Source organism: Mustela erminea, chromosome 14, assembly GCF_009829155.1.
Source record: "Mustela erminea isolate mMusErm1 chromosome 14, mMusErm1.Pri, whole genome shotgun sequence".
Classification (NCBI taxonomy): Eukaryota; Metazoa; Chordata; class Mammalia; order Carnivora; family Mustelidae; genus Mustela; species Mustela erminea.
In genome coordinates this window covers 38,858,114-38,883,049 of record NC_045627.1, presented here as the reverse complement: position 1 = coordinate 38,883,049, position 24,936 = coordinate 38,858,114, and the positions used below count along the sequence as shown (strand labels likewise).

The 24,936-nt window shown below is 37.1% G+C and overlaps 1 protein-coding gene across 1 annotated transcript in view; it reads right to left on the bottom strand.

The window, feature by feature from the left end:
* MCU (mitochondrial calcium uniporter) overlaps positions 1-24,936 on the bottom strand; it is a 203,258-nt gene that overhangs the window by 26,839 nt on the left and 151,483 nt on the right. The window contains exon 2 of the mRNA XM_032313952.1: positions 13,555-13,624. Coding sequence (XP_032169843.1) covers positions 13,555-13,624 — 70 coding nt within the window. The remainder of the gene's footprint in view (positions 1-13,554; positions 13,625-24,936) is intronic.

The window sequence follows — 24,936 nt, the reverse complement described above, 5'->3', positions numbered from 1 at the left end:
CAAAGCACATACCCTCCCCAATGTCCATAATCCCACCCCCTTCTCCCAAACCCCCTCCCGCCCTGACTAATTTTTCTTGTGTTTTTTCCCCACCCCCGCTTCTTCATATATCTAGTAAGTTTTGATTCAAGGTTAGACATCATTACTTTTACACTGTTCAGTGCTGGATGTTGTACAGGTTCTTGCATATTATTTTGATCCTTTTAAGTCCCTTAGAAAGTTTCTTAGGACAGATCTAGAGATTCCTTTATTACAGGGCCAAATTTGGCCCTACTAATAAGATTCAATGAACACTGAATGTTCATATATTCAGTGATGTCTCTTCTCTAACAGGAGGGAAGTCAAATAATTTCTGGTCCTAACAATTTCTGAGCACTAACAATTATCCATTTTACAAATTCTGATAATTGTTATTATAAATTATTCTAGCCTGGTCTTGTGGCTTAGCATTTAGCCAAAGCCTCAGGTTGTGCACTGAGGCACTATAGAATCAATTCCATTTGTTTTTCTTCTCTCAGAGATCACAGTCTTGTCCTTATTGTCCAATGTCTAAAAACAATTTTTTTAAATATATTTGGTCTGGTGTTCTAGTTGTTGACTACAGGGCAACAATTCCTATAGCAGTGAATCCTCTGTGGATACATGTTTTGAATTTTTACATAAAAATTAGGAGGTGCCTGGGCGGCTCAGTGGATTAAGCCTCTGCCTTTAGTTCCAGTCATGATCTCCGGTCCTTGGATTGAGCCCCACATCGGGCTCTCTGCTCAGCAGGGAGCCTGCTTCCCCCCTCTCTCTGCCTGCCTGTCTGCCTACTTGTGATCTCTCTCTCCATCAAATAAATAAATAAAATCTTAAAAAAAAAAAAACTTAAAAAAAAATAAGAAGACAAAAATCTCTATTTCTTTAATTCTTCCAAAAGGGTAGTCTATATTTGCTAAGAAGGAGGAAGTCAAGGATAATAATATGAATTTAATATACAGTAAGTACTATCTAAAGTTTTTAATGTAAAGATATTTGAATATTTTGTCATTTTCCCCCTCATTTCTAAAAGAATCCTTAGTGGGACATCTGGGTGGCTTAGTTGGTTAAGTATTTGCCTTTGGCTCAGGTCATGATCCAGAGGTCCTAGGATCAAGTACCACATTGGACTCCTTGCTCAGCAGGGAGCCTGAATTTCCCTCTGCCTGCTGCTCCCCTGGCTTGTGCTCTCTTTCTCTCTCTTACAAATAAAAATATTTTTAAAAAAAATTTTAGGGGTGCCAGGGTGGCTCAGTGGGTTAAAGACTCTGCCTTCAGCACTGGGCGTTCTTTGCTCTGCAGGGAGCCTGCTTCTTCCTTCCTCCTCTCTCTCTGCCTGCCTCTCTGCCTACTTGTGATCTCTGTGTGCCAAACAAATAAATAAAATTTAAAAAACAATTTTTTTAAAAAATAAAAGAATCCTTAGCCAGTCCAGTGTTTAGTTAAAGTCAGAGCCATTAACATGAATATCCCCACTTCTTCTATAGGCAGTAATGATGTTGGCATCATAAAATTAGATGACTAACATTTATTTCTGTGTTCCCGCCCCCATTATCTTCTCTCTGTATGTGAAAAAACTGTTCAGCCAGATTTCAAGAAGCAGACAAAGGTGAATTTAAATACAAGATGGGAGTCTTAAACACAAAACTACGGAAGATTTCACTAAAGCATGTTTCATAGGTTAAGTGCTTAGGGGTTATTATTTTAAAATAACTGAGATAAAGTCAACAGAGAAAATTAAGGTCTTTCTCAGTCATTTTAACTTTTTACACTAAAGATCATGAAGCCTTTCAAAGGAGTGAAATATGAAAGCTTTGAGAAACTCTGCATGGAATAACACACTTCAGGACTGACAAATCTTCATTATAATACCGCTTTTGAAAAAAATCCCCAGGTCTCCTTTCCCACACACTAGTTTGTAATGTAAATGTCAGATTTCTTGGTTTGCAACCAAAACCAATTACCCAAGTTCCTCAAGTTTTACAGTATGTAAAATAGCTGCTGGTTGTAACAAAGTCACAATGGATATTTATAAGCTACTGACAGTTATCAGCTCCTATTCTCTATAGACAAATATTCTTTTTAAGTGTAAATTGCATCAGGCAGTGCTTGGTTGGGTTTATTTTTAATCTTTGCTTTGATTTCCACATCAATAAAATAAGAAATAATCTAAGTATGTTCTACAGCAATGTGCTTCAAAGAAACCAAGAAATTATGGGTCAACCAATATGAATAGAGAGGAGAATATGACAGTGGATTTAGGCACAAAAGCAAAAAGGCAAGGGATTTTCCAGACTAAGAAGAGAAGTGCAAAGACAACGGACATTTGAGGTTGAAGAAGTAATACATTAAAAACAAAATGTCGGGTGCCTGGGTGGCTCAGTGGGTTAAGCCGCTGCCTTCGGCTCAGGTCATGATCTCAGGGTCCTGGGATCGAGTCCCGCATCGGGCTCTTTGCTCAGCGGAGAGCCTGCTTCCTCCTCTCTCTCTCCGCCTGCCTCTCTGCCTACTTGTGATCTCTCTCTGTCAAATAAATAAATAAAATCTTTAAAAAAAAATAAAATAAAAACAAAATGTCTTTGGAGCATCAGGTACAGAAAAAGTTGTAAAATAAAAATGCTTGTTTTTTTAGCTAATCGTTAAGTGGGAAAGTTAAGTGCATTTAGGAAATTTATTCGGTGTTCAAAATAATGGGTAAAACTCCTCTAAAATAGATCATCTCATGTACGAACATAGCTGTATACATCTTAAGGACTTATGAAAGGGAACTGGTGCAATAAGGAAGCACATATGTGGTGTTTTCTGCAAAGGTACTTAGAGCTGAACCTTATGTGTGATGGATGATTCCAGTGACTAAAGATCTTGTCTGTTTCTTTTCTTTCTCCTTTCTGTAATATTATGCATCAAAAATGTAAACTATAAGCACAGACTTTCAGTGTTGGAAGAAATAGAGAAATCATATAGACTATGTCCTTTTTTGCAGCTAAGAATAAAGTCTGGCACGGTTAAATGATATTCCTAAGGTGACAGAGTTCAACCCAATGCAAAGTGGCTTTGGATCTCATCAATTGACTAAAAAGTCACCTTCTCCCAGGTCATGTATGATTTAGGTTGCTAAATTCAGTAGGAATTTTAGCCCTTAACTTGCTTGTTTTAGTAACATCTAATGATGTCACCCTACTCCTTCACTTTATAAAATGTTTTCTTTTTGGCTTCTATGATTCTATACTCTCCTGGTTGTTCTGTACCTTCCTTTCTATACTTTCTCATTTTCCTTCATAGGTTCTTTTTCTTATATTCATCCCTTTTGAAAGTTTCTAAGTGCTCTGTCCTTGGCCACAGTGTTTCTCAATCCACACACTCTCTAGGCAATCCCACGCCCTTCCATACTGTCCCAAACCTATATTCATCTGTCTGCTGAGTTTCCTGTACACCTTTTTCCTGTACATTTTTATTCTTAAAAGTGAATTAATCTTCCGTGAACCACTCATTTCTGACATTTCTCATTTCAGTCAATACCACCACCAGTATTTAACTTCTGCCCAATCCAGAAAACTCTCTGATACTCCTGACTACCCTTAGAACCAGAACATGAGATTCCTCATAACTAATCAGTCAGCATGTCCTTTCATTATAGTTTCTAAACAACTCTAATCCTTCCAGTTCTCTCTACTACTACCATCTTCTTAGTCCAAGCCACCACCACCTTTCTTATATCAGCCACATTGTAATTGCACTCTTACTTTATTCTAGCCTTGCTCCTGTTCAAAACATTATCCACACTTAAACAGAGTAATCTTTCTTTTCCCAAAGGAAACCACTATCTTGAAGTTGGTATTTGGTGTCTAGCATTCCCATCCATAATATACATACTAGCAGAGACACAGAGACAGACACACAGAGACAGCTCAATATACCATATGTAGTATGGTATATTGTAGCCTTTAAGATGGCTCTCCAAGATCCTTGCCTCTAAGTATTCACATCCTTGTGTGGTCCTATCCCACATCAAATCAGGGCTGGTCTGTAAAAATCAGTAGAATACAGCAGATGTGATGGTGTGTAACTTCCCAGGCTATACCATAAAAGACTGTAGTTTCTCTCTTGCTCTTTTGGATTGCTCCGAGGGAATCCAGTAGCCACAAGGACAATCCTGCAGCCCATATGGAGAAGCCAGAATTGAGAAGTGGAGTCTCCTATCAAGAGCCAGTACCAACCTCTCAGCCATGTCGTGAGCCACCTTAGAATTGAATCCTCCAGCCCCAGTCAAACCTTTAGATGACTACAACCCTAGCCGACATGGGATTGCAATCCCATGAGATCCTGAATTGCCCAGCTAAACTGCTCCTAAATTCCAAATCCACAAAAACATGATATAATAAAGGATTATTATTGTTTTAAGCAACTAAGTATAGCTATAATTTGCTATATGGTATTAAATAACCAAATATGGCATGTTTTTTTTATGTACTTAGATGTTACATAAATGGTTGTATTCAACCTTCTACAACTTGCCTTTTATGCTCAATAATGCTTTGAGATTTATCCAAATTGAATCACATTCCTGGATCATTCAAAGTTCCACATAGAATTTCACTGTATGAATATACCACAATTTATTCATCCCTTGAAAAAACACATTTTTTTGTTCTTTATTATAAATAAAAAGAAGGCTAAGAGAGTTAGCAGCACTCCTTGTTTTGAGTTTCCAATAAAAATTTGGCCAAATTTTCTTTTCCTTTTTGAGCTCTTTGTTACACATTTTCCTCCTTACGCCGTCCGGAATTTACTTTCGTGAGGTAAGAAGTCAATTTTAACAGCAGTATTTATTTAATTTATTAGAGATTTTATTTATTTATTTGACAGAGAGACAGAGAGAACACAAGCAGGGGGAGTGAGGGAGGGAGAAGCAGGCCTCCCACTGAGCAGGGACCCCAATGAAGGGCTGGATCCCAGGACCCTGGGAACATGACCTGAACCAAAGACATATGCGTAATGACTGAGCCACCAAGGTGCCCCTAACAGCATTATTTATTGAATAGTCTGCCTTTTCTCCTGATTTACAATGCTAATTTTATCACACATCAAATTTTCATATATGCAATGTTTCTCTAATCTAACTTACAATTTTTCCTGAACAGTATTTCACTGTTTTGATTATTATGGCTTAAAAATACATCTTAATATGTAGTTTGGGCAAACTCCCCCTCACCCCACTTTTCTACTCCAAATTTATCTTAGGTATTTGTATAGTTTTATTCTTTCACATAAATTTTGAATAAACTCAGCAGCTCCTGTTGGGGTTTGGATTAGCATTGCACTGGAGTTTATAAATTCATGTGAGGAAAGCTATAATTTTTACAATGTTGTTTTCACATTCGTTAATGTGTTATAACTCTGCATTTATTTTTATCTTATTTTATGTCCTTCAATAAAGTTTATTCTTCTTAATATGTTTTACAAATTTTTTTTTACTAGTATCATGCTTAAATAGTTTCAAACAATTTATTTATTTGTTCGTTCATTTGTTTTTTAAAGATTTTATTTATTTATTTGACAGACAGAGATCACAAGTAGGCAGAGAGGCAGGCAGAGAGAGAGAGAGACAGGGGGAAGGAGGCTCCCTGCTGAGCAGAGAGTCTGATGCAGGGCTCGCCAGGACCCTGGGATCGACCTGAGCCGAAGGCAGAAGCCTTAACCCACCCAGCCCCTCAGGCGCCCTGCAAACAAGTTTATTTATTTATCTAAAGGTTTTATTTATTCATTTGACAGAGAGAGACACAGCAAGAGAGGGAACACAAGCAGAGGGAGTGGGAGAGGGAAAAGCAGGCTTCCCACCAAGCAGGGAGCCTGATGCGGGGCTCGATCCCAGGACCTGGGATCATGACCTAAGCCAAAGGCAGACTCTTAACCATCCGAGCCACCCAGGCGCCCCAACAATTTATTTATTTATTTATAAAGATTTTATTTATTTGACAGACAGAGATCACAAGGAGGCAGAGAGAGAGGAGGAAGCAGGCTCCCCGCCGAGCAGAGAGCCCGATGCAGGGCTCAATCCCAGGACACTGAGATCATGACCCTAGCCGAAGGCAGAGGCCCCAACCCACTGAGCCACCCAGCACCCCCCTCCCCACAATTTATTTTAAAAACTAACTTCTACATTCATAAGTTTAATTCTAAAGGTCTATATGTTTTCTCATTAAAGTATATGTTAGACAAAACATAAGATGACCATTTTTAAAACAATAAACTAAATATTATTTTGGTGATAGTAAGGCCCTTCCTTATATTATCACAAAAATGCATTATGTCAAAAATATGCTTGAAATCTGTAATTAGGATATATAAACAAAATGTACTTGCCTCAGAATACCCTCAGAAGAATCTATTTAACTAAGAAAAATAAATCATTGAAATTTTCTTTACATTATTCATAATATATTAAACATACTAAATCTGTCACATATTAACATCATTTGAAGAATACTCCAGTTGAAAACAAGTAAATTTGTAGGAAATATCTTTCTACAGAAATATAAGAAAGCCCAACTATATAATCATAACTTTAGTAGCTTAATAAATCCAGTTGTTTTTAACCAGTAGTATAAATTAATTCTTTAAAAATATTTTATTTATTTATTTAAGAGAGCGAGAGAGAGAGCGAGAGAGAGAACAGGGGAGGGGCAGAAGAGAAGGACAAGTAGACTCCCTACTGAGCGCAGAGCCCAGAGTTTGATCTCAGGACCCTGAGATCATGACCTGAGCCAAAACCAAGAGTTGGATGCTTAACTGAGCCACCTGGTGACCCTATAAATTAATTTTAATCACATCAACTACATATTTCACTTTTGTACCTCAGGTGAATCAGTATTTGTACAACTGAATCTGTGAACTATGTAGAATTATTTTTGTGAAGTTATTATGAGGTTTAAATGCTGAAAGTTGGAAAAACACAAAGTTATAAATCATCTTTGAATATTTGGTATTGTCAGTCTGACATTAAATAGCCATATAACCTATGTACCTTTTGTTGATTCTGGTTCTTTTCACATGAGTTCATGAAAATATTTCTCATAAATGTCAAAACCATTTGTGTTAAAAGGTCATCCCCTCCTTTCTTTTCATTCATGTACTCATTCTACTGAGAATTAAAAATTTTTGTTTGCTTTTATAAAAATGAAGTCCTATCCCAAATAGTACCGTAACATTTTTTCCTTTTAAAACTAATGCTTTGGGGGCACCTGGGTGGTTCAGTGGGTTAAATCCTCTGCCTTCAGCTCAGGTCATGATCCCAGGGTCTTGGGATCGAGCCCCACATTGGGCTCTCTGCTCAGCAGGGAGCCTGCTTCTCTTTCTCCCTCTCTGCTTGCCTCTCTGCCTAATTGTGATCTCTGTCTGTCAAATAAATAAAATCTTTCAAAAAAGTTTTTAAAAATTAAAAAAAAAATAAAACCAATGCTTTCGATGGTGCTGCTGTGAAAGTAACTTTATTAAACCTTGACCTTTGACCTACTTTAACTTTTGGGTAGTGAGAAGCAGAATATGGTCCTAAAGCACAGACAGTGGAGTGCAGTAGAAAAAGCATGGTTTTGGAATCTCAGCTAGATAGTACTCAAGTTCTATCATAGGAGACACCTTGAATCCATGGGCATACTATTGAATATAACTATACCTCATTTTTCTCACAACATAGGGGTTCTAATATCTCACAAGGTTGTTGAGAAGATTCAATGAGAATATGTGAAAAAAATGCCTGCTTTAATAGTTTCTCTTGAAAGACTCTAAAAACTAGAGTCTTAAAACCCAAAGTCTAAAATCATAGAATACATCCAATAATGCCTTTAAATCTCAAGAAAACAAATCTGACTTGTTCCATTGAGGGCAACAAGAAGAAAAACAGTATATACTATACAAACCAACTCCATATTTCTTAATATTTTTGGGTAACTGACCTCTTTGAGACACTGATAAAGGTATGGATTCCTCTCTTGGCCCTATTTCCTGAAAACACTCAATTTATACATAAAAATTTTAGATATAATTTATTTTTTTGCATCAGAAACTGATTTCCTTCATATTCCCTGTAATGGACTGAATTGTGTGTCCGTCCCCTACCCCTCACCTCCCCACCCCTGCCATTCCTATGTTGAAGCTCTAATTCCCAGTATGACTACCTTGGAGATGGGTCCCTAGGGGGTAACTAAGGTTAAATGAGGTCATAAAGGACAAAGGACAGGCCCCAGTCTGTTAGGACTGTGTATTTATAAGAGTAAGAACTCTCCCCACTCCCCACCATGTGAGAACACAGACAGAAAGTAGCTATCTGCAAGCTAATAGAGTTCTTATAAGATCCAGACCATGCTGGCACCCTGCCCTCAGCCTTCCAGCCTCCAGAACTGTGAAAAAACAAATTTGTGTTGTTTAAGCCACCCGGCCTACGCTATTTTGTTATGGCAGCCCTAGCAGACTACTACATTGACATTTTTAAAATAAATGTTGACAAAAACTGAAGTACTTTCCTCATTTCTAACCCCCAATTAATGGCCATTTCCTATTTTTCAAAAGAGATAAAAGAAAATTGTACAAATTAAGTAAAGTAAACTTTAATTCTATATAAAAACCATTTCAATTACAAGATTGCTTTTGTTTGGTTTGTATAATGAAGTCACATAGGGGCCTGGTTTTAGAACATGGTTAACTTGAATATAATCCTTGATATCTAAAAGGTTGTGCCTTTTTGTTTTCACAAAAGGAAATGGTAACAAATATAATCACGGATCACTTTGCCAGATGATGATGGTAGGCTAGGTGTGTGCAAGGAACCCAAGAATTTCCTAAGACTCTTAGAATTGAGGGGCGCCTGGGTGGCTCAGTTGTTAAGCATCTGACTTCGGCTTAAGTCATGATCCCAGGGTCCCGCTAGAGCCCTTCATTGGGCTCCCTGCTCAGTGGGAAGCCTGTTTCTCCCTCTCCCACTTCCACTGCTCGTGTTCCCTCTCTGTGTCTCTCTCTGTCAAATAAATAATAAAAATAAAATCTTAAAAAAAAAAACAAAAGACTCTTAGAATTGAATTCTTATCAAAATCACTGTTTTGATGTAGTATCAAAAGAAAAGACTACAAATCCAAAATTCGATTTTAAGGTTTCTGAGTGGAGGTAATCTTTAAGAGCCTTGAGGTTTTTCAATTCCTTTTTTTTTTTTTTTTTGAAGATTTTATTTATTTATTTGACAGGCAGAGATCACAAGTAGGCAGAGAGGCAGGCAGAGAGAGAGAGGAAGGGAAGCAGGCTCCCTGCTGAGCAGAGAGCCCGATGTGGGGCCCGATCCCAGGACCCTGGGATCATGACCTAAGCTGAAGGCAGAGGCTTTAACCCACTGAGTCACCCAGGCACCCCAAGGTTTTTCAATTCTTGTAGAGAAACTGAGAGAATTTTCTATTCAGGACTAGCCCCAGAGAAACTTCTGCCAGCTGTCGGAAAATTCACAGGGTTGTCTATTTCTAATTACTGCTTGGTTAAAGAAGCTCATTATTTTTCTATGAAATTCGTAATAATGACTAGAAGGTCTTAAACTGGAAGATTATGCTCATTCATAAAATCCCAAATATCCCCAAATAAATCAAGCCATAAGTAAACCTTTCCTTATACTAAATTTTCTCTTCTCTTAAAGAGCAAAACTCCTGTCTAAAGTTTAATCAAGCAAAGGAAAACATTCTATTTTGATAAAATCTTCTTCTCATGATGGTGATTACTGCTGTGGTAACAGGCAAGGCTTCTTTTAGGGCTGTTGGAAGCGACTTCAACTATAGAATGTGCAAAGGAAAAAAAAAAAGAAACCCAAGGTATTATTACAATGGGTGGGGCTCCTTTCTTCTCTGAGGCAATATAAATATGCATGTTACTAAGCTTGGAAGATGCACCATCTGTGCAGAATACCAAGATCTTCCTTAGTATCAAAAAAAATTTTTTTTCTGGTAGTTATTTTGGCAAAGAAATTTAACAATCTTTCAAAAATGGTGACAACCATTAATGTTAACAGCTTTTCTAATTTCTGTAAGAGAATCTCACATATTTGAGATTTTTCTTTTACTATGTCAACATGCTTATTAACAGACAAAAACTAGGAACTAACTCCTTAGAACAAATCAGTAGTTTTCATCAAGTTGCACTCTGGAGGGAAATGGGATAATTTCCAAATCCTTCAAAACTTCAAATTATTGAATAAATGATAGGAATCCTAGAATGGATGACATCATCTGAAATTTGACATAAATTCGCTTCTACTCCAAGCTAAGTCAGTTCAAAACTGTCAGCACATAAAACTTAAAGGTCTTTCCAATTTCACGTGGCAGCTTTTCTTGGCAATGTGAAAATCCACTTTTTAGAACCCTTTCAAAAAAAGGCTTTTGTGATAGAAGAAATTCAATCACATTTTGGTAGTTCCTAACTGAAACTTCTGCTTACAACAAAAAATCCAAACTGTAAGATATATTTTAAAAATGGAATACTATAAGCTCTCTCAGCTTTTCCAACTTCATACCTAGGTTGGTGAGAACTCTGCCACATCAAAAAACTAAGGCTTCACATTCTATCATCTTTGGTGATTAGGTGATTTCATTATTTTCATTTCTTTTTTGTATCAAGTTTTTTAAAAGTTGGAATGAAAGATAGTAGAGGAATAGTTTGTGCCCTCAACACAATGAAGACAATAAAAACAGAATTTCCAAATGTGTATAGGAGTGGCCACTAACAAAACAAGATAACTCAAACAAATCTTTCTTTTTCCCAAAACTATTTGAAAAGCAACAGGAAAAGCTCTACAATATATAAAGAATCCTTACAAATCAATACTAAGATGGTCAATTTTTTTAAATGGGCAAAAAGTCTGAATGCTTTTCTAAAGAAAATATGGGAATGTATAATAAGTACATTAAAAGATGCTCAACATCAGAAGGCCTGGGTGGTTCAAATGGTTAAGCTTCTGTCTTTGGCTCAGTTCATGACCCTGGGGTCCCAGGATTGAGCCCTGAGTCAGGCTCCCTGCTCAGCACAGAGTCTGCTTCTCCCTCTGCCCCTCCCCCTGCTCATGCTCTCTCAAATAAATAAATAAAATATTTTTTTAAAAAAAGATGCTCAACATCATTAGTCATCAGTGAAATGCAAATTAAAATCACAACAAGGGTGCCTGGGTGGCTCAGTCAGTTAAGTCCTGATCCTTTGGCTCAGGTCATGATCCCAGGACTGGGACTGAGCTCCAAGTTGGAGGGGTCTCTGCTCAATGGGGAGTCCGCATCTTCCTCTTCCCCAGCCCTCTCTACCCTCCAGTTTATGCTCTCTCTCCCACTCACTCTCAAATAAATTAAAAAAAAAAAAGAGGTAATATTACATATCCACTAAAATATCTATAATCAAGAAGACTGATCCAAATAAGTATTGGGGAGGATACAGGGAAACTGGGACACTTATATGCTGCTGGTGGGAATACAAAGTAGTACAGCCACTTTGGAAAACAGTCTTGTAATTTCTTCAAAAGTCAAGTATATATACTATATAATCCAGCCATTCCACTAAGCATCTACCCAAGAGAAATGAAAACGTATGTTCACACAGACTTTTAAGTAAATGTTAATACCAGCAGTATTAACAGTCCAAAATGGAAAACAATTCAAACATCTTTAACTTGGTGAATAAATAAAATGTGATTGTTTCCACACATTAGAATATTTCTCAGCAGTAAAAATAAAGGAAAGAACTGCAACACCCACTACAATAGTGATAAACGTCAAAAGCATTATGATATGCCAAAGACTGCATATTATAGGAGTCCATTTATATGACATTTGGGAAAAGATTTACTTACTACAGTCAGAAAGCAGATTAGTGGTTGTGTGAGGCAGAAGGTGGGAGAAGGGACTGACTGCAAAACAGGAGGGATGAAGGAAGTAGTCTAAAGCTGGACTGTTATGATGCTATGACATGTGAATTTTATGTATATCTCAATAAAGCTTAAAAAAAAAAGGAACAGCACAAAAAAACAAAGAAAAAGCTGGGACACATACTTAGTTCTCCAAACCATCCATAGACCTTAGGTTAAGAATTTATATATTATTGGGGCACCTGGATGGTTCAGTCATAAAGTGTCTGCCTTTGGCTCAGGTCATGATCCCAGAGTCCTGGGATCAAGTCCCGCATCGGGTTCCTTTCTCAGCGGGGAGCCTGCTTCTCTCTCTGCCTCTGCCTGCCACTCTTTCTGCTTGTGCTCTCTCTCTCTGACAAATAAACAAATCTTTAAAAAAAAAAAAAAAGAAGAAGAAGAAGAAAAAGTAAAAATAAGAAAGATGTATAATTTGGAGATATAGTAAGGACAATAAGTTGCATTAAATCTATTATGTGCCTCTATTTCTTGATAATTAATATGAGTTGGCTTTCTTAAGAAGGGGAAAACAGTACTGGTAGGAATTTGGGGAGCCACACCTTTTTTTTTTTGAAGTATGTATTTTTTCAATGCCTTATGCAACACAGGGCAACCTACTAGCGTTTACATCCTAGAACAATGTTCACCAAATACCCCAGTACAGCTGTACCATTGTTACATTATTGATATACTTCCATATAGGGTAAAAGCAACTGCATTAAGTTAAAAGAGCTTTGGGGTGGGGGAGGGTTCTGATAACACTGTAAATATCTGCTCTAAGGAGTAACAGGGGATCCTAGGACTTGCAAAATTCCTCTGAGGCTTCTTCACTTTAGGTGTATATAAGTTTGCTAGATGCTCTTTTGATGGTTGTTTTGCCTATAAATTGATGTTTATTGTTGAAATTAGAATTCTATCAAACAAAACTTGATATAGAGGAAATAAATATAACATTCAACCCTAAGCAAACAATCTAAGCTACAGATGTGCAATACTAGGTAAGAGAATGACAGTAAGGTTGTGAAAGTATTTCCCTACTACTGTAACAGTAACCAAAACCTCCATCCTGTTGTCAGTTTGCAGCATCATGGACATTCACAAAGGACTGTACGTGGTTCCCAAGCATCTGTTCATTCGTTCTCACATCAAAGAAGGGTATTAAAGCCCTAAGTCTAAGGGAAGGAAAAGAAAATCAGGGCAAGAGGTCTCAGATTTTTGGACTGCTTCTGTGTAGACACTGATGACATGAAGGGGCTAGAGAGTTTGATCATGATGTATATAGTAGGAAGACCCAATGGTTAGGAAATACCAAAGATGGTGTTTCTGTGATCTTCACTTACCTATGTCCCCGATTTTAAAACACAAATGAAAAGATGATCCATGATCTATGAAAACTTGATGGGTCTATTACTTTTTCTTTCTGATCCCTCCTCTAAATTCACTGCATCTCCATTCATATTTTATTTCTCTCCTTTAGTACTGTCCACCCCCCAGGTTCCCTTCTGATTCCAACTCCATCTTAAGCAAAGGAGTATGATTTATAAATTCATATGTTAGAGAATGCAAAGCACTGAGTTAAGGGGAAAAAATTATACATAAAAAATGGAGTTGCCAAAACTCACCATCAGAGGGCACAACAGTACTGCAATAAACAGCTCCCAAATTCTGCCAAGAGGAGAGCCTCTGGTGCACCTAGAAAATAAAAAAAGACACATCCATGGTCAGGACAGAGCAACAAATGTGTGTATATATGATAGAGTGACTTTTTGATTATTTAAGTAATATGTATTCTTTGCAGAAAAGCTTAAAAATATCATTTAAGAAAGTCACACTCATATAAGATCTTAATAATAATAATGAATATTTTGGTTTGTTTTCAAAATTTTAAGCAAACATATTTATATATACACATATTGCACAACTGCTTTTTCACCTACTTTTTAGACACTCAATATTGGTTTTAAGGGCTATCAAGTCTAACTAAACTTTTACGCTTCTTCCTCTTGCTAGCTTTTAGACCTCCATTTCGTTCATAACTAGGTGTTAAGTAGTTCTAGCATGAATTTGCTGTTATTGGGTAGAGATCTAGTCTTTCTGTTCACTATCCCCCCCCCCTTTTTTTAATTTTAAAAACTTGGTCAGGCAGCTTCATTCCCGGTGTCCCTAATAATTTCCTTCTTCTGAAGGATAAGAATTTATTCTTACTATTCTTCTTATTCTGAAGGGTAAGAACATATTCTGAATATAAGAAGGAAATCACTTAAAGTCTTACTACCTTCTCTAAGAGTAGTGTCATTTTGTAGATTTAGGTCTCGAACTTAGTTTCTCACAATTAAACTAAGTTTTAAAAGGAATACTAAATATGTTTCTGACTTGTCAAATGATTCATTTATTCCTTTGTACCTTTTACCTTCCCAGCCACAGACAGTATTAAAGGAAGGCATTAACCAACCAAAAAATAATGTCTGCCTCTGAGGCTGATGTAATATTCCACTCCATCAGCCCTAGAAGAAAAATCATTTAGGACTCTATGACAAGACGTAACTTAACACGATCATGATGCATACCAGAGTTTATATCCTTCATGTGACTATCAATTCCTGCCTCCTTCCAACTTAAGAAAGCATGCAGAAATATGAGACTGACATTTGCTAAAAATGTAAATACAGTAGTCCCCTCTTACTCACAGGGGCTATGTCCCAAGACCCCTCAGGAGATGCCTGAAACTAGATATAGTACTAAATCCTGTATGTTTTTTCTTATACATACATGCTTAAGATAAAGCTTAATTTATGAATTAGGCTCAAGAGATTAGCAACAATAGCTAATAAAATAGAACTGTAACAATATACTGTAAAAGTTAAGTAAAGGTGGTCTCTCAAAGTATCTTACTGTACTGTGCTCACCCTTCTTCTTGTAATGATGTAAAATGATAAAAACACTTACATGATGAGATAAAATGAGGTGAATGACGTCAGGATTGTGACCTAGTGTTAAACTACTAATGACCTTCTGACCATATGTCAGAAGGAAGATCATCTGCTTCTGGACTGCTATTGACTATGGGTAACGAAAGTGAAACCACAGATAAGGGGGGAACTACTGTAATCAATCAAAACTATTAGACTTAGAACATGACACACTAATGTGATTTCGTGCTGGTGAGAACTTTAATATATACAATTACTTTACGGTGACTTCCAGAGGGTTTTTTTTTTTTTTTTAAAGTTTCAAAACATTTAAACTTAATTTTACACACTGATTCAGGAATGCACTGGTTAAAGATGGGTGTGCTGGGAAACCCCACAATCCCGATCCTCTGCTTTAGCCCTGTAAGGGGATCCAAAGAATCCTTGGACTTCATAAAGCAGTTTGAAAACTAATGCCGGAAATCAGAGGAAGATGAATCCTATCCCTTATTCTACAAATGAGAAAAATGAGACCCACAGAGGGAGAGTAACTTAAGAGTCACACATCAGGCAGAATCAGGATTTAGAATCCAGGTCTCAATACTGCTAACCATCTTCTATACAAAACATACAGGGCCTTGGTCTTATCCTCTGCAGGTCTTTTTGTTTGACTATACCTAGGTACCATCTAGCAGTATAATTTTATTTAAAACGCTTATTTCTTTTAAACAGATAAAACAGGTACATGATACAAAATTCAAGAAACAAAAACTAAATAAAAAAATTAAGTCTTGGTCTTCCTCCTATCCCTGTGGACCAGCAACACAGTTCTCTCCAGAGCTAACTCGTTAAATCTGAATATCCTATCAAAGATGATGTTATATATATATATACAAGCTTGTGCATATATATGTATGTATTTGCAGAGGTTTTTAAAAAACACAAATGGTAGCATGCTAGAGTTTCATTACTCATCTGGCTTTTTTTTTTTTCCTAACTTAACTCACTGTTTTTAGTGACTGAATAAAATTACACTGGTTAAATAAATTTATGGTACATCTTTATGATTGGCTGTTGACAATCATTTATTATTTTAGTACATGATACTGGAATGAAAATTCTTATGTGTAGGCACCAATATCAGAAGATAAAATAGTTCAAATGCCAAGTTAAAGGTACATACACTTTAAATTTTGAAAGCTATTGCCAAACTGTTTTTCATGGAAATTTACATGAATTCACAGACCTGCAGATTACACTCCTATTCACTAAATGAGCATCTGATTCCTAAAACCTCCAAAACAATGTATCATTAAACTTCTTTATTTTGCCAGTGTCAAAGATGAGCAGTATTTCATTTCTTATATTAAAAGTGAAAATTTTAACATATTTTTATCTAAGAGTTAATTGTATTTGCTTTTCTATGAACTAAGTATTTACACCCTTTGCCCTTTTTTCAATTTAGTTTTTGGTCTTGGAATATTATTTTGTAGAAATTCTTTAAATATTAAGAAAATTAGCCCTTTGTTAACAACATGTTGTTGCCTGATTACTTTCTTTTAAGCATTTTCCTAGTTATTCTCCAATTCTTGAACTTAGAGTCAGTATGTCTAGTGACACAACACAAATACACAATCCCATTAATTTCAAAGCAGTAGAATAGCACAGGGGTTAAAATCACAGAATTTGTAATCACCCTGCTTGAATTTAGATTCTCATTCAATAACCTACTCCAGCTTCAACTTGGAGCAAGTTCATTAGTCTCTTTGAGACTCAGTTTCTTCACTGAAAAATGGACAAAGAGTAATACTGGTACCTACCACATAAACTTGCTGTGAGGAGTAAATGTAATATATGTAAAGTATTTAGAACAATGCCTCTCATAGAGTAACTGCTCAATAAATGTTAACTAGTTTTTTGGGGTTTTTTGTTATGAAATTGAGATATTAACTCTAATTAACATAACAGAAACTGACTTCTATATGATTTTGAGTCTTAATATCCAAAAACCTTGTAAGTCTATTTAAGTCTGTATTTGAGTCACTGAAAGCATTTTAAGGTCTTCCTCATACAGATCTTGTATGTCCCTTTCCCTAATGTAATGCTTCCTATACTAATTACTATTTGTACTAATCTTTTTTTTTTTAATGATTTTATTTATTTATTTGATAGAGATCACAAGTAGTCAGAGAGGCAGGCAGGGAGAGAGGAGGAAGCAGGCTCTCTGCTGAGCAGAGATTCCCAGGACCCTGAGACCCTGACCTGAGCTGAAGGCAGAGGCTTTAACCCACTGAGCCACCCAGGCACCCTATTTGTACTAATCTTGTCCAATATTAAGATCATGACCCCTACATTTGTTTTTAGTTAGTATATGCCTGTTATGCTTTACCTATCCTCTAATTTTGTTATTCTTTCAAAGTTTGTTTTAGAAATTATTCTAAATAATTTTTTGTGATCTAATGAATGATCTAGGAATCATTCAATAGGGAAATTTAGCCTATTTATATTTATTAATATAATACATACTTAGTCTCCTTTCAGTCATCAAATATTATGCTATAAAATTTTATGCTTTGTTTTTATTACGTGTTCTTTCTTCTTAAAAATAGTTTACTAAATGGTTTGGGCTTGCTTTATTTTAGTTACACATGTATTTCTTCTAATAATATGGAAAGTTTACTTTGGTTTAGTAGTTATTTCAGAGCAAAAGTGTAAGTACTTTTAGCGGTCTTTAAGGCTCAATGTTATCAGATACCCTATTATCTCTCAGACTTCATCTCTTACCCCTCTCTCTCTCAATTACTCTGCTTTAGCCTCTTGAGACTCTGTCCCGTTTGTTGTATGTGCCAGCTTTGCTCTTGCTTCATGGCTTCTGCAACAGTTACTATTTCTGATTAAAATATTATTTCTCCAGGTAACTATCAGCTTCCCTCACTTCCTTCAACTGTTTGCTCACATTTTACTTTCTGAGTGAGGCCTACTTTGGCTACCCAATTTAAAATGTTAATCCCAGAAGTTAAGATGCCCAGAGTCGCTGGTGGACCCTAAGTTTGTCTTGTCCCTCAAATACAACTACATAGTTATCAAATCATTCAGACCACCTGAGAAATCAATCAGAGATCTGAAAAAAGAGATGCTGCAAGTCTATAAGTAGAAAAGTGACCACAGTCTGGGAGGTAGGAGGTGCAGACTTAAATCTGGTGTGACATCGCTAATTATATGGCGGAGGGGCAGGGGCCTGTTTAAGGAGGCTACTGCAAAGTATTAAAAGCAGTGGAGTGCAAATCAGAACTTTTAGAAGTCTGCTATGGCTGGGGGATGGGGTGCATGTCCCTGGCTCAAAGGTGCTCAGGTGGCAAAGTGTGGGAGAATCCCAGGTATGACAGTATGGTTTCAGGTCCTGGGGATCGAAGAACAACAGGGGGTGCCTGAGTGGGGCAGAGTTCCCAGGCATAGGCGTGGGAAAGCAGGCCGAGAATAACAAGTCTACATGCCAGCTCACTGCTCTGTGTTGCCATAAGTTGCAAACCACTGTACTGTTGTGCGACCAGTTTCCTGGGCAGGATCCTGGAAAAGGCAGAAACCTGGTGAGACCCCCTTTTAAGGAATAGCAAGGGTCCATGCCATAGGAGTACCCCAAATTCAGAGTTTTTAAACTCAGTCACATGCCTGAGATTAAAAAAAAGCTCAGTCAGAGGCCAGGTGAACAGACTTCCGACGGATACCGAGGAGACGAGTGATTGGATGCTTTTCTGTGAGGGTTCACTGAAGAGTGGGGGTGGTGGTGGTGGAGGTGTACCCAGGGGTGTGCAAATTTTTGTCTCTGGCGCTAGAGAGCATGGCGCAGCCATATTCATCCAGCCCATCAGCACTGAAAGCCCTCAGGGAGCAAAACAGTGCCACCTAGTGGAGTCCAGGGCTGCTTACACTGAGCCCTGAACTCTGAGCACTGGAGGCACTTCTCCACTAGAGCAAGTCCACCTGAGAATCAGTGCAACAGGCCCCGCCTCCAGTTTACCGATCAAAGAGGGCTTCAGAACTTCAGCTCTTGGGGAAAAGAGTATGTTTATACCATTCTTGGTATTTTCACTCTTTAGTCTATTGGATACATCCAGTTAATTTTTTCAATTCTTTTCTTGTTCGTTTTATTTTTATGTATACCTTTATATGTATATATTTTTGTTTCCTTTCATTGTATTTATACACACATTTATATATACACATACACATGTTTTTCTTTCTTATTTGGGTATCTAGTTTCTTTTAACTGCAGACCCAAACACCCAGGATCTAGTTTAGTTTTGGTTTTGTTTTCTGTTGTTGTGGTTGTTATTGTTATTTTTTTTCTCTTTCTTTCTTCTTTTCTTTTCTGGAGATAATTTAAAGATGTAGAAAATCACCCCAAAAGAAAGAACAGGAGGAAGTACTCACTACCAGGGATTTAATCAATATGGATATGAGTAAGATGTCTGAACTAGAATTTAAAACAACGATTACACAGATACTAGCTGGCATTGAAAAAGGCTTAGAAAACACTAGACAATCACTTATTCTAGAGAAAAAAAGAACTAAAATCTAGTCAAGTCAAAATTAAAAATGCTAAAAAAAATAAAAATAAAAATGCTATTACCAAGATGCAGTCCCAAGTGGAGGCTATAAAAATGAGGATGAACAATGCAGAAGAGCAAATCAGTGATACAGAAGAAAATAAGGAAGCTCAAAAGAGGGAAAGAAGGGGCACCTGGATGGCTCAGTGGGTTAAAACCTCTGCCTTCGGCTCAGGTCGTGATCCCAGGGTCCTGGGATCAAGCCCCGCATCAGGCTCTCTGCTCAGCAGGGAGCCTGCTTCCTCCCTTTCTCTCTGCCTACTTGTGATCTCTCTCTCTCTGTCAAATAAATAAATAAAATCTTAAAAAAAAAAAGGGAAAGAAAACTATTAGATCATGAAGGCAGACTTAGGGAACTCAGGAAAATAATATGTATATTAGTATATACATTAGTGTGTGTGTGTGTGTGTGTATATATGTATAATAGGAAAAAGCAAAATAATATGTATATTATAGGAGTCCCAGCTGAGGAGGGAAAAAGGGGCAGAAGGTTTATTTGAATAAATTAAAAATTTTTAAAGATTTTATTTATTTATTTTAGAGAGAGAGAATTTCAAGCAGACTCCATGCTGTGCATGGATCCAGACACAAGGCTTGATCCCAGGATCCTGAGATCATGACCTGAGCTGAAACCAAGAGTCAGACACTTAGAATGGGCTACCCAGGTGCCTCTGTTTGAACAAATTATAGCTGAGATCTTCCTTAATCTGGGGAAGGAAACAGACATTCAAATACAAGAGGCAGAGAACTCCCTTCAAAATCAACAAAAATAGGTCAACACCTTGACCCCTATGTTATAGTGAAGCTTGCAAATTACAAAGATAAAGAGAAAATGTTGAAAGTGGCTCAGGACAAGAGATCCTTAACCTACAAGTTTAGACACATAAAGCTAGCGGACCTGTCCACAGAAGCCTAACAGGACAGAAAGGACTGGCATGATATAGCCAATGTGCTAAATGGGAAAAGTATGCAGCCAAGGATACTTTATCCAGCCAGGCTGTCTATTCAGAATGGAAGGAGAGATAAAGAGCATCTAGGACAAACAAAAACTAAAGGAATTTGTGAACACTAAATCAGCCCTGCAAGAAATATTAAAGGGGATTTCTTTGAACACAGAGAGAACCCAAAAGTAACAAAGACTGGAAAAGACTGGAGACAATCTGCAGGAACAGCGACTTTATAGGTAATACAATGGCACTAAATTCTTATCTTTCAATAATTACTGTGAATGTAAATGGAGTAAAAGCTCCAATCAAAAGACATAGGGTATCAGAATGGATAAAAAAATAAGACTCATTGATTTGTTGCTTATGACCCATTTTGGACCCAGAGACACCTCCAGATTTAAAGTGAGGAGGTGGAAAACTATTTAGCAAAACAGACATCAAAAGAAACATGGGGTGGCAATCCTTATATCAGACAAACTAGATTTTAACTCAAAGACTATAATGTGAGATGAAGAAGGACACTTTATCATAATAAAGGGTTCTATCCAACAAGAAGATCTAACAGTTTTAAATATTTATGCCCCTAACTTTGGAGCAGCCAAATATATAAATGAATTAATAACAAACTTAACGAAACTCATAGATGATAATGCAATAATAGTAGGGGATTTAACACTAGGAGCTAGTTCTTTGAGAGAATTAATAAGATTGACAAGCCCCTAGCTAGACTTAGAAAGGACACAAATAAAATCATGAATGAAAGAAGGAGAGCACAACCAACACCAAAGAAATACAATTATAAGAGAATATTACAAGCAATTAATGCCAATAAATGAGGCAAACTAGAAGAAATGTATGCATTCCTAGAAACATATAATCTACCAAAACTGAAACAGGAAGAAATGGAAAACCTAAACAAACCTATAACCAGCAAGGTTTTTGAGTCAGTAATCAAAAATCTCTCAACAAACAAGAGTCCAGGGCCAGATGGCCTCACAGGAGAATTCTACCAAATATTTAAAGAAGAATTAATATCTATTCTTCTGAAACTGTTCCAAAAAATAGAAGTGGGAAGAAAAACATCCAAACTCATTCTATGATACCATAGAATGAGTTTGGATGGTTTTGATCCCCAAACCAGACAAAAACCCCACCAATAAGGAGAATTATAGACCAATATCCCTAATGATCATGGATGCAAAAATTTTCACCAAGAAAGGAGCTATCCAACAGTACAATAAAAGGATTATTCACTATGACCAAGTGGAATTTATTACTTGATTGCAGGGGTGGGTCAACATCCACAAATCAATCAATGTGATATACTACATTAATAAAAGAAAGGACAAGAAACTTATGATCCTCTCAATAGAAGAAGAAAAAGCATTTGAAAAAATACAGCATCCTTTCTTGACAAAAACCCTCCACCATGTAGGGATAGAGGGAACATCATTAGAGTCATATATGAAAGATCCACAGTGAATATCATCCTCAGAACAGAGTAGAGAACCCAGAAACAGACCCTCAACTCCTTGATTAAATAATCTTTGATAAAGCTGAGAGAATATCCAATGGAAATAGCCAATGGAAAAAAGTTGCTTCAACAAATGGTGTTGAGAAAATTGGACAGCCACGTGCAGAAGAATGAAACTGGACCACTTTCTTATACTATGCACAAAAACTGACAGCTTTTCCCCTAAGGTCAGGAATATGGTAGGGATGTCCACTCTTACCACTTTTATTCAACATTACTACTGGAAGTCATAGCCTCAGCAATCAGACAACAAAAAAAGAAATAAAATGTATCCAAGTCAGCAAGGAAATCAAACTTTCACTCTTCACAGACAACATGATACTCTATGTAGGAAACCAAGAATCCACCAAAAAATGCTAGAACTGATAGAGGAATTCAGCAAAGTCACAGGATATAAAATAAATTCACAGAAATCAGCTGCATATCTATATATTAACAATGAAGCAGCAGAAAGAGAAATCAAGAAACCCATTTACAATTGCACCAAAAACCCTAGATATTTAGGAATAAACCTAACCAAAAAGGTTAAGTATATATAACTGAAAACTACAGAACACTCATGAAAGAAATTGAGGAAGATAAAGAGAAATGGAAAAACATTCCATGTTCATGGATTAAAAGAACAAATATTGTTAAAATGTCTATGCTCTCCAAAGCAATCTACACATTCAATGCAATCACTATGAAAATACCATCAACATTTTTCACAGATCTGAAAGAAACAATTCTAAAATTTGTATGGAACCAGAAAAGACTCCAAATAGCCAAAGTTATGTTGGAAAAGAAAACCAAAATTGGAGACACCAAATTCTGGACTTCAAGCTCTATTACAAAGCTGTAATCATCAAGAAAGTATGGCACTGGCACAAAAACTGACACGTAGATCAATGGCACAGAATAGAGAACCCAGAAACAGACCCTCAACTTTATGGTCAAATAATATTCAACAAAGTAGAAAAGAATATCCAATGGAAAAAAGTCTCTTCAACAAATGGTGCTGGGAAAATTGGACAGCCACATGCAGAAGAATGAAACTGGACCATTTTCTTATGCCATACACAAAAATAAACTCAAAATGGATGAAAGACTTAAATATGAGACAGGAATCCATCAAAATCGTAGAGGAGAACACAGGCAGCAACCTCTTTGACCTTTGCCTCAGCAACTTCTTGCTAGACATGTCTCCAAAGGCAAGGGAAACAAAAGCAAAAATGAGCTATTGGGACTTCACCACGATAAAAAGTTTTGCACAACAAAGAAACAATCCACAAGGGGCACCTGGGTGGCTCAGTCGTTAAGTGCCTGCTTTCAGCTCAGGTCATGATCCCAGGGTCCTGGAACTCACCAGGGGTCCTGTACCAGGCTCACTCCTCGGCAGGAAGCCTGCTTCTCCCTCTTCACTCCCCCTGCTGTGTTCCCTCTTTCATTGTGTCTCTCTCTGTCAAGTAAATACAATTTAAAAGAAGAAGAAGAGGAGGAGGAGGAGGAGGAGGAAGAGACAATCTACGAAACTAAAAGGCAACCTATGGAATAGTAAAAGATATTTGCAGATGACATCACCTAAAGGGCTAGTATCCAAAATCTATAAAGAACTTACCAAAAAAAAGGAACTTATCAAGCTCAACACCCCAAAAACCAAAAAATTCAGTCAAGAAGTGTGCAGAAGACATGAACAGACATTTCTTCAAAGATGTACAAATGGCTAACAGGCACATGAAAAAAACGCACAACATCACTTGTCATCAGGGAAATACAAATCAAAACCACAATGAGACACCACCTCACACGGTCAATGTGTGATGAGAATGATGAAATTTAGCAACTCAGGAAACAACAGATGTTGGCAAGGATAAGGAGAAAGGGATACTTTCTTATACAGTTGGTGGGAATGCAAACTGGTACAGCAACTCTTAAGAACAGTATGGAGGTTCCTCAAACAGTTAAAAACAGAACTACATTATGACCCAGCGATTGCACTACCAGGTATTTATCCAAAAGATACTAATATAGTGATTGGAAGGGGCACATGCACCCCAATGTTTATAGCAACAATGTCCAAAATAGCCAAAATATGGAAAGAACCTAGATGTCCACTGACAGATGAATGGATAAAGAAGATGTGGCATAATGGGGTGCCTGGGTGGCTGAATCGTTAAACTATCTGACTTCGGCTCAGGTCACGATCTCAGTGTCCTGGGATAGAGCCCCACGCCAGGCCCCCCACTCAGCAGGCAGTCTACTTCTCCTTTGACTCTCCCCTCACTTGTTCTCACTCATATGCTCTCTCTTTAATAAATAAGTAAAATCTTAAAAAAAAAAAAAGATGTGGTACTTACTCAGCCATCAAAAAGAATGAAATCTTGTCATTTGCAACTATGTGGATAGAAGTAGAGGGTATTATGCTAAGTGAAGTAAGTCAGGCAGGGAAACACAAACACCATATGATTTCACCCATATGTGGAATTTAACAAACAAGACAGAAGAGCATAGGGGAACGGAAGGAAAAATAAAATAAGATAAAAACAGAGGGAGGCAAACTATAAGAGACTCTTAACTACAGGAAACAAACTGAGGGTTGCTGGAGGGGAGAGGATGGGGGATGGGATAACTGGGTGGCGGGCATTAAGGAGGGCACTTGATGTAATAAGCACTGGTTATTATATGCAACTGATGAATCACTAAATTCTACTCCTGAAACTAATATGTTAACTAAATGGAATTTAAATAAAAATATTTCTTAAATGTCAATCCTAACAACTGGTACTCCTGATATAGATAGGTAGGTAGGTAGATAGAGATTTATATGGCTATGAGAGATATATGGAGATTTATAGAATTCCTGTCTCTATTATGAGCAGTGACGAACTATGACGTCACTATGCCTATATGACTTATGCCTTATGACTAGCCTTATGACTAAGACGAACTATGCCTTTTTTATAAAGAAGATTTTACTTATTTATTTGTTTGAGAGAGAAAGAGAGAGAGAGCGAGCACGGTATTGGGG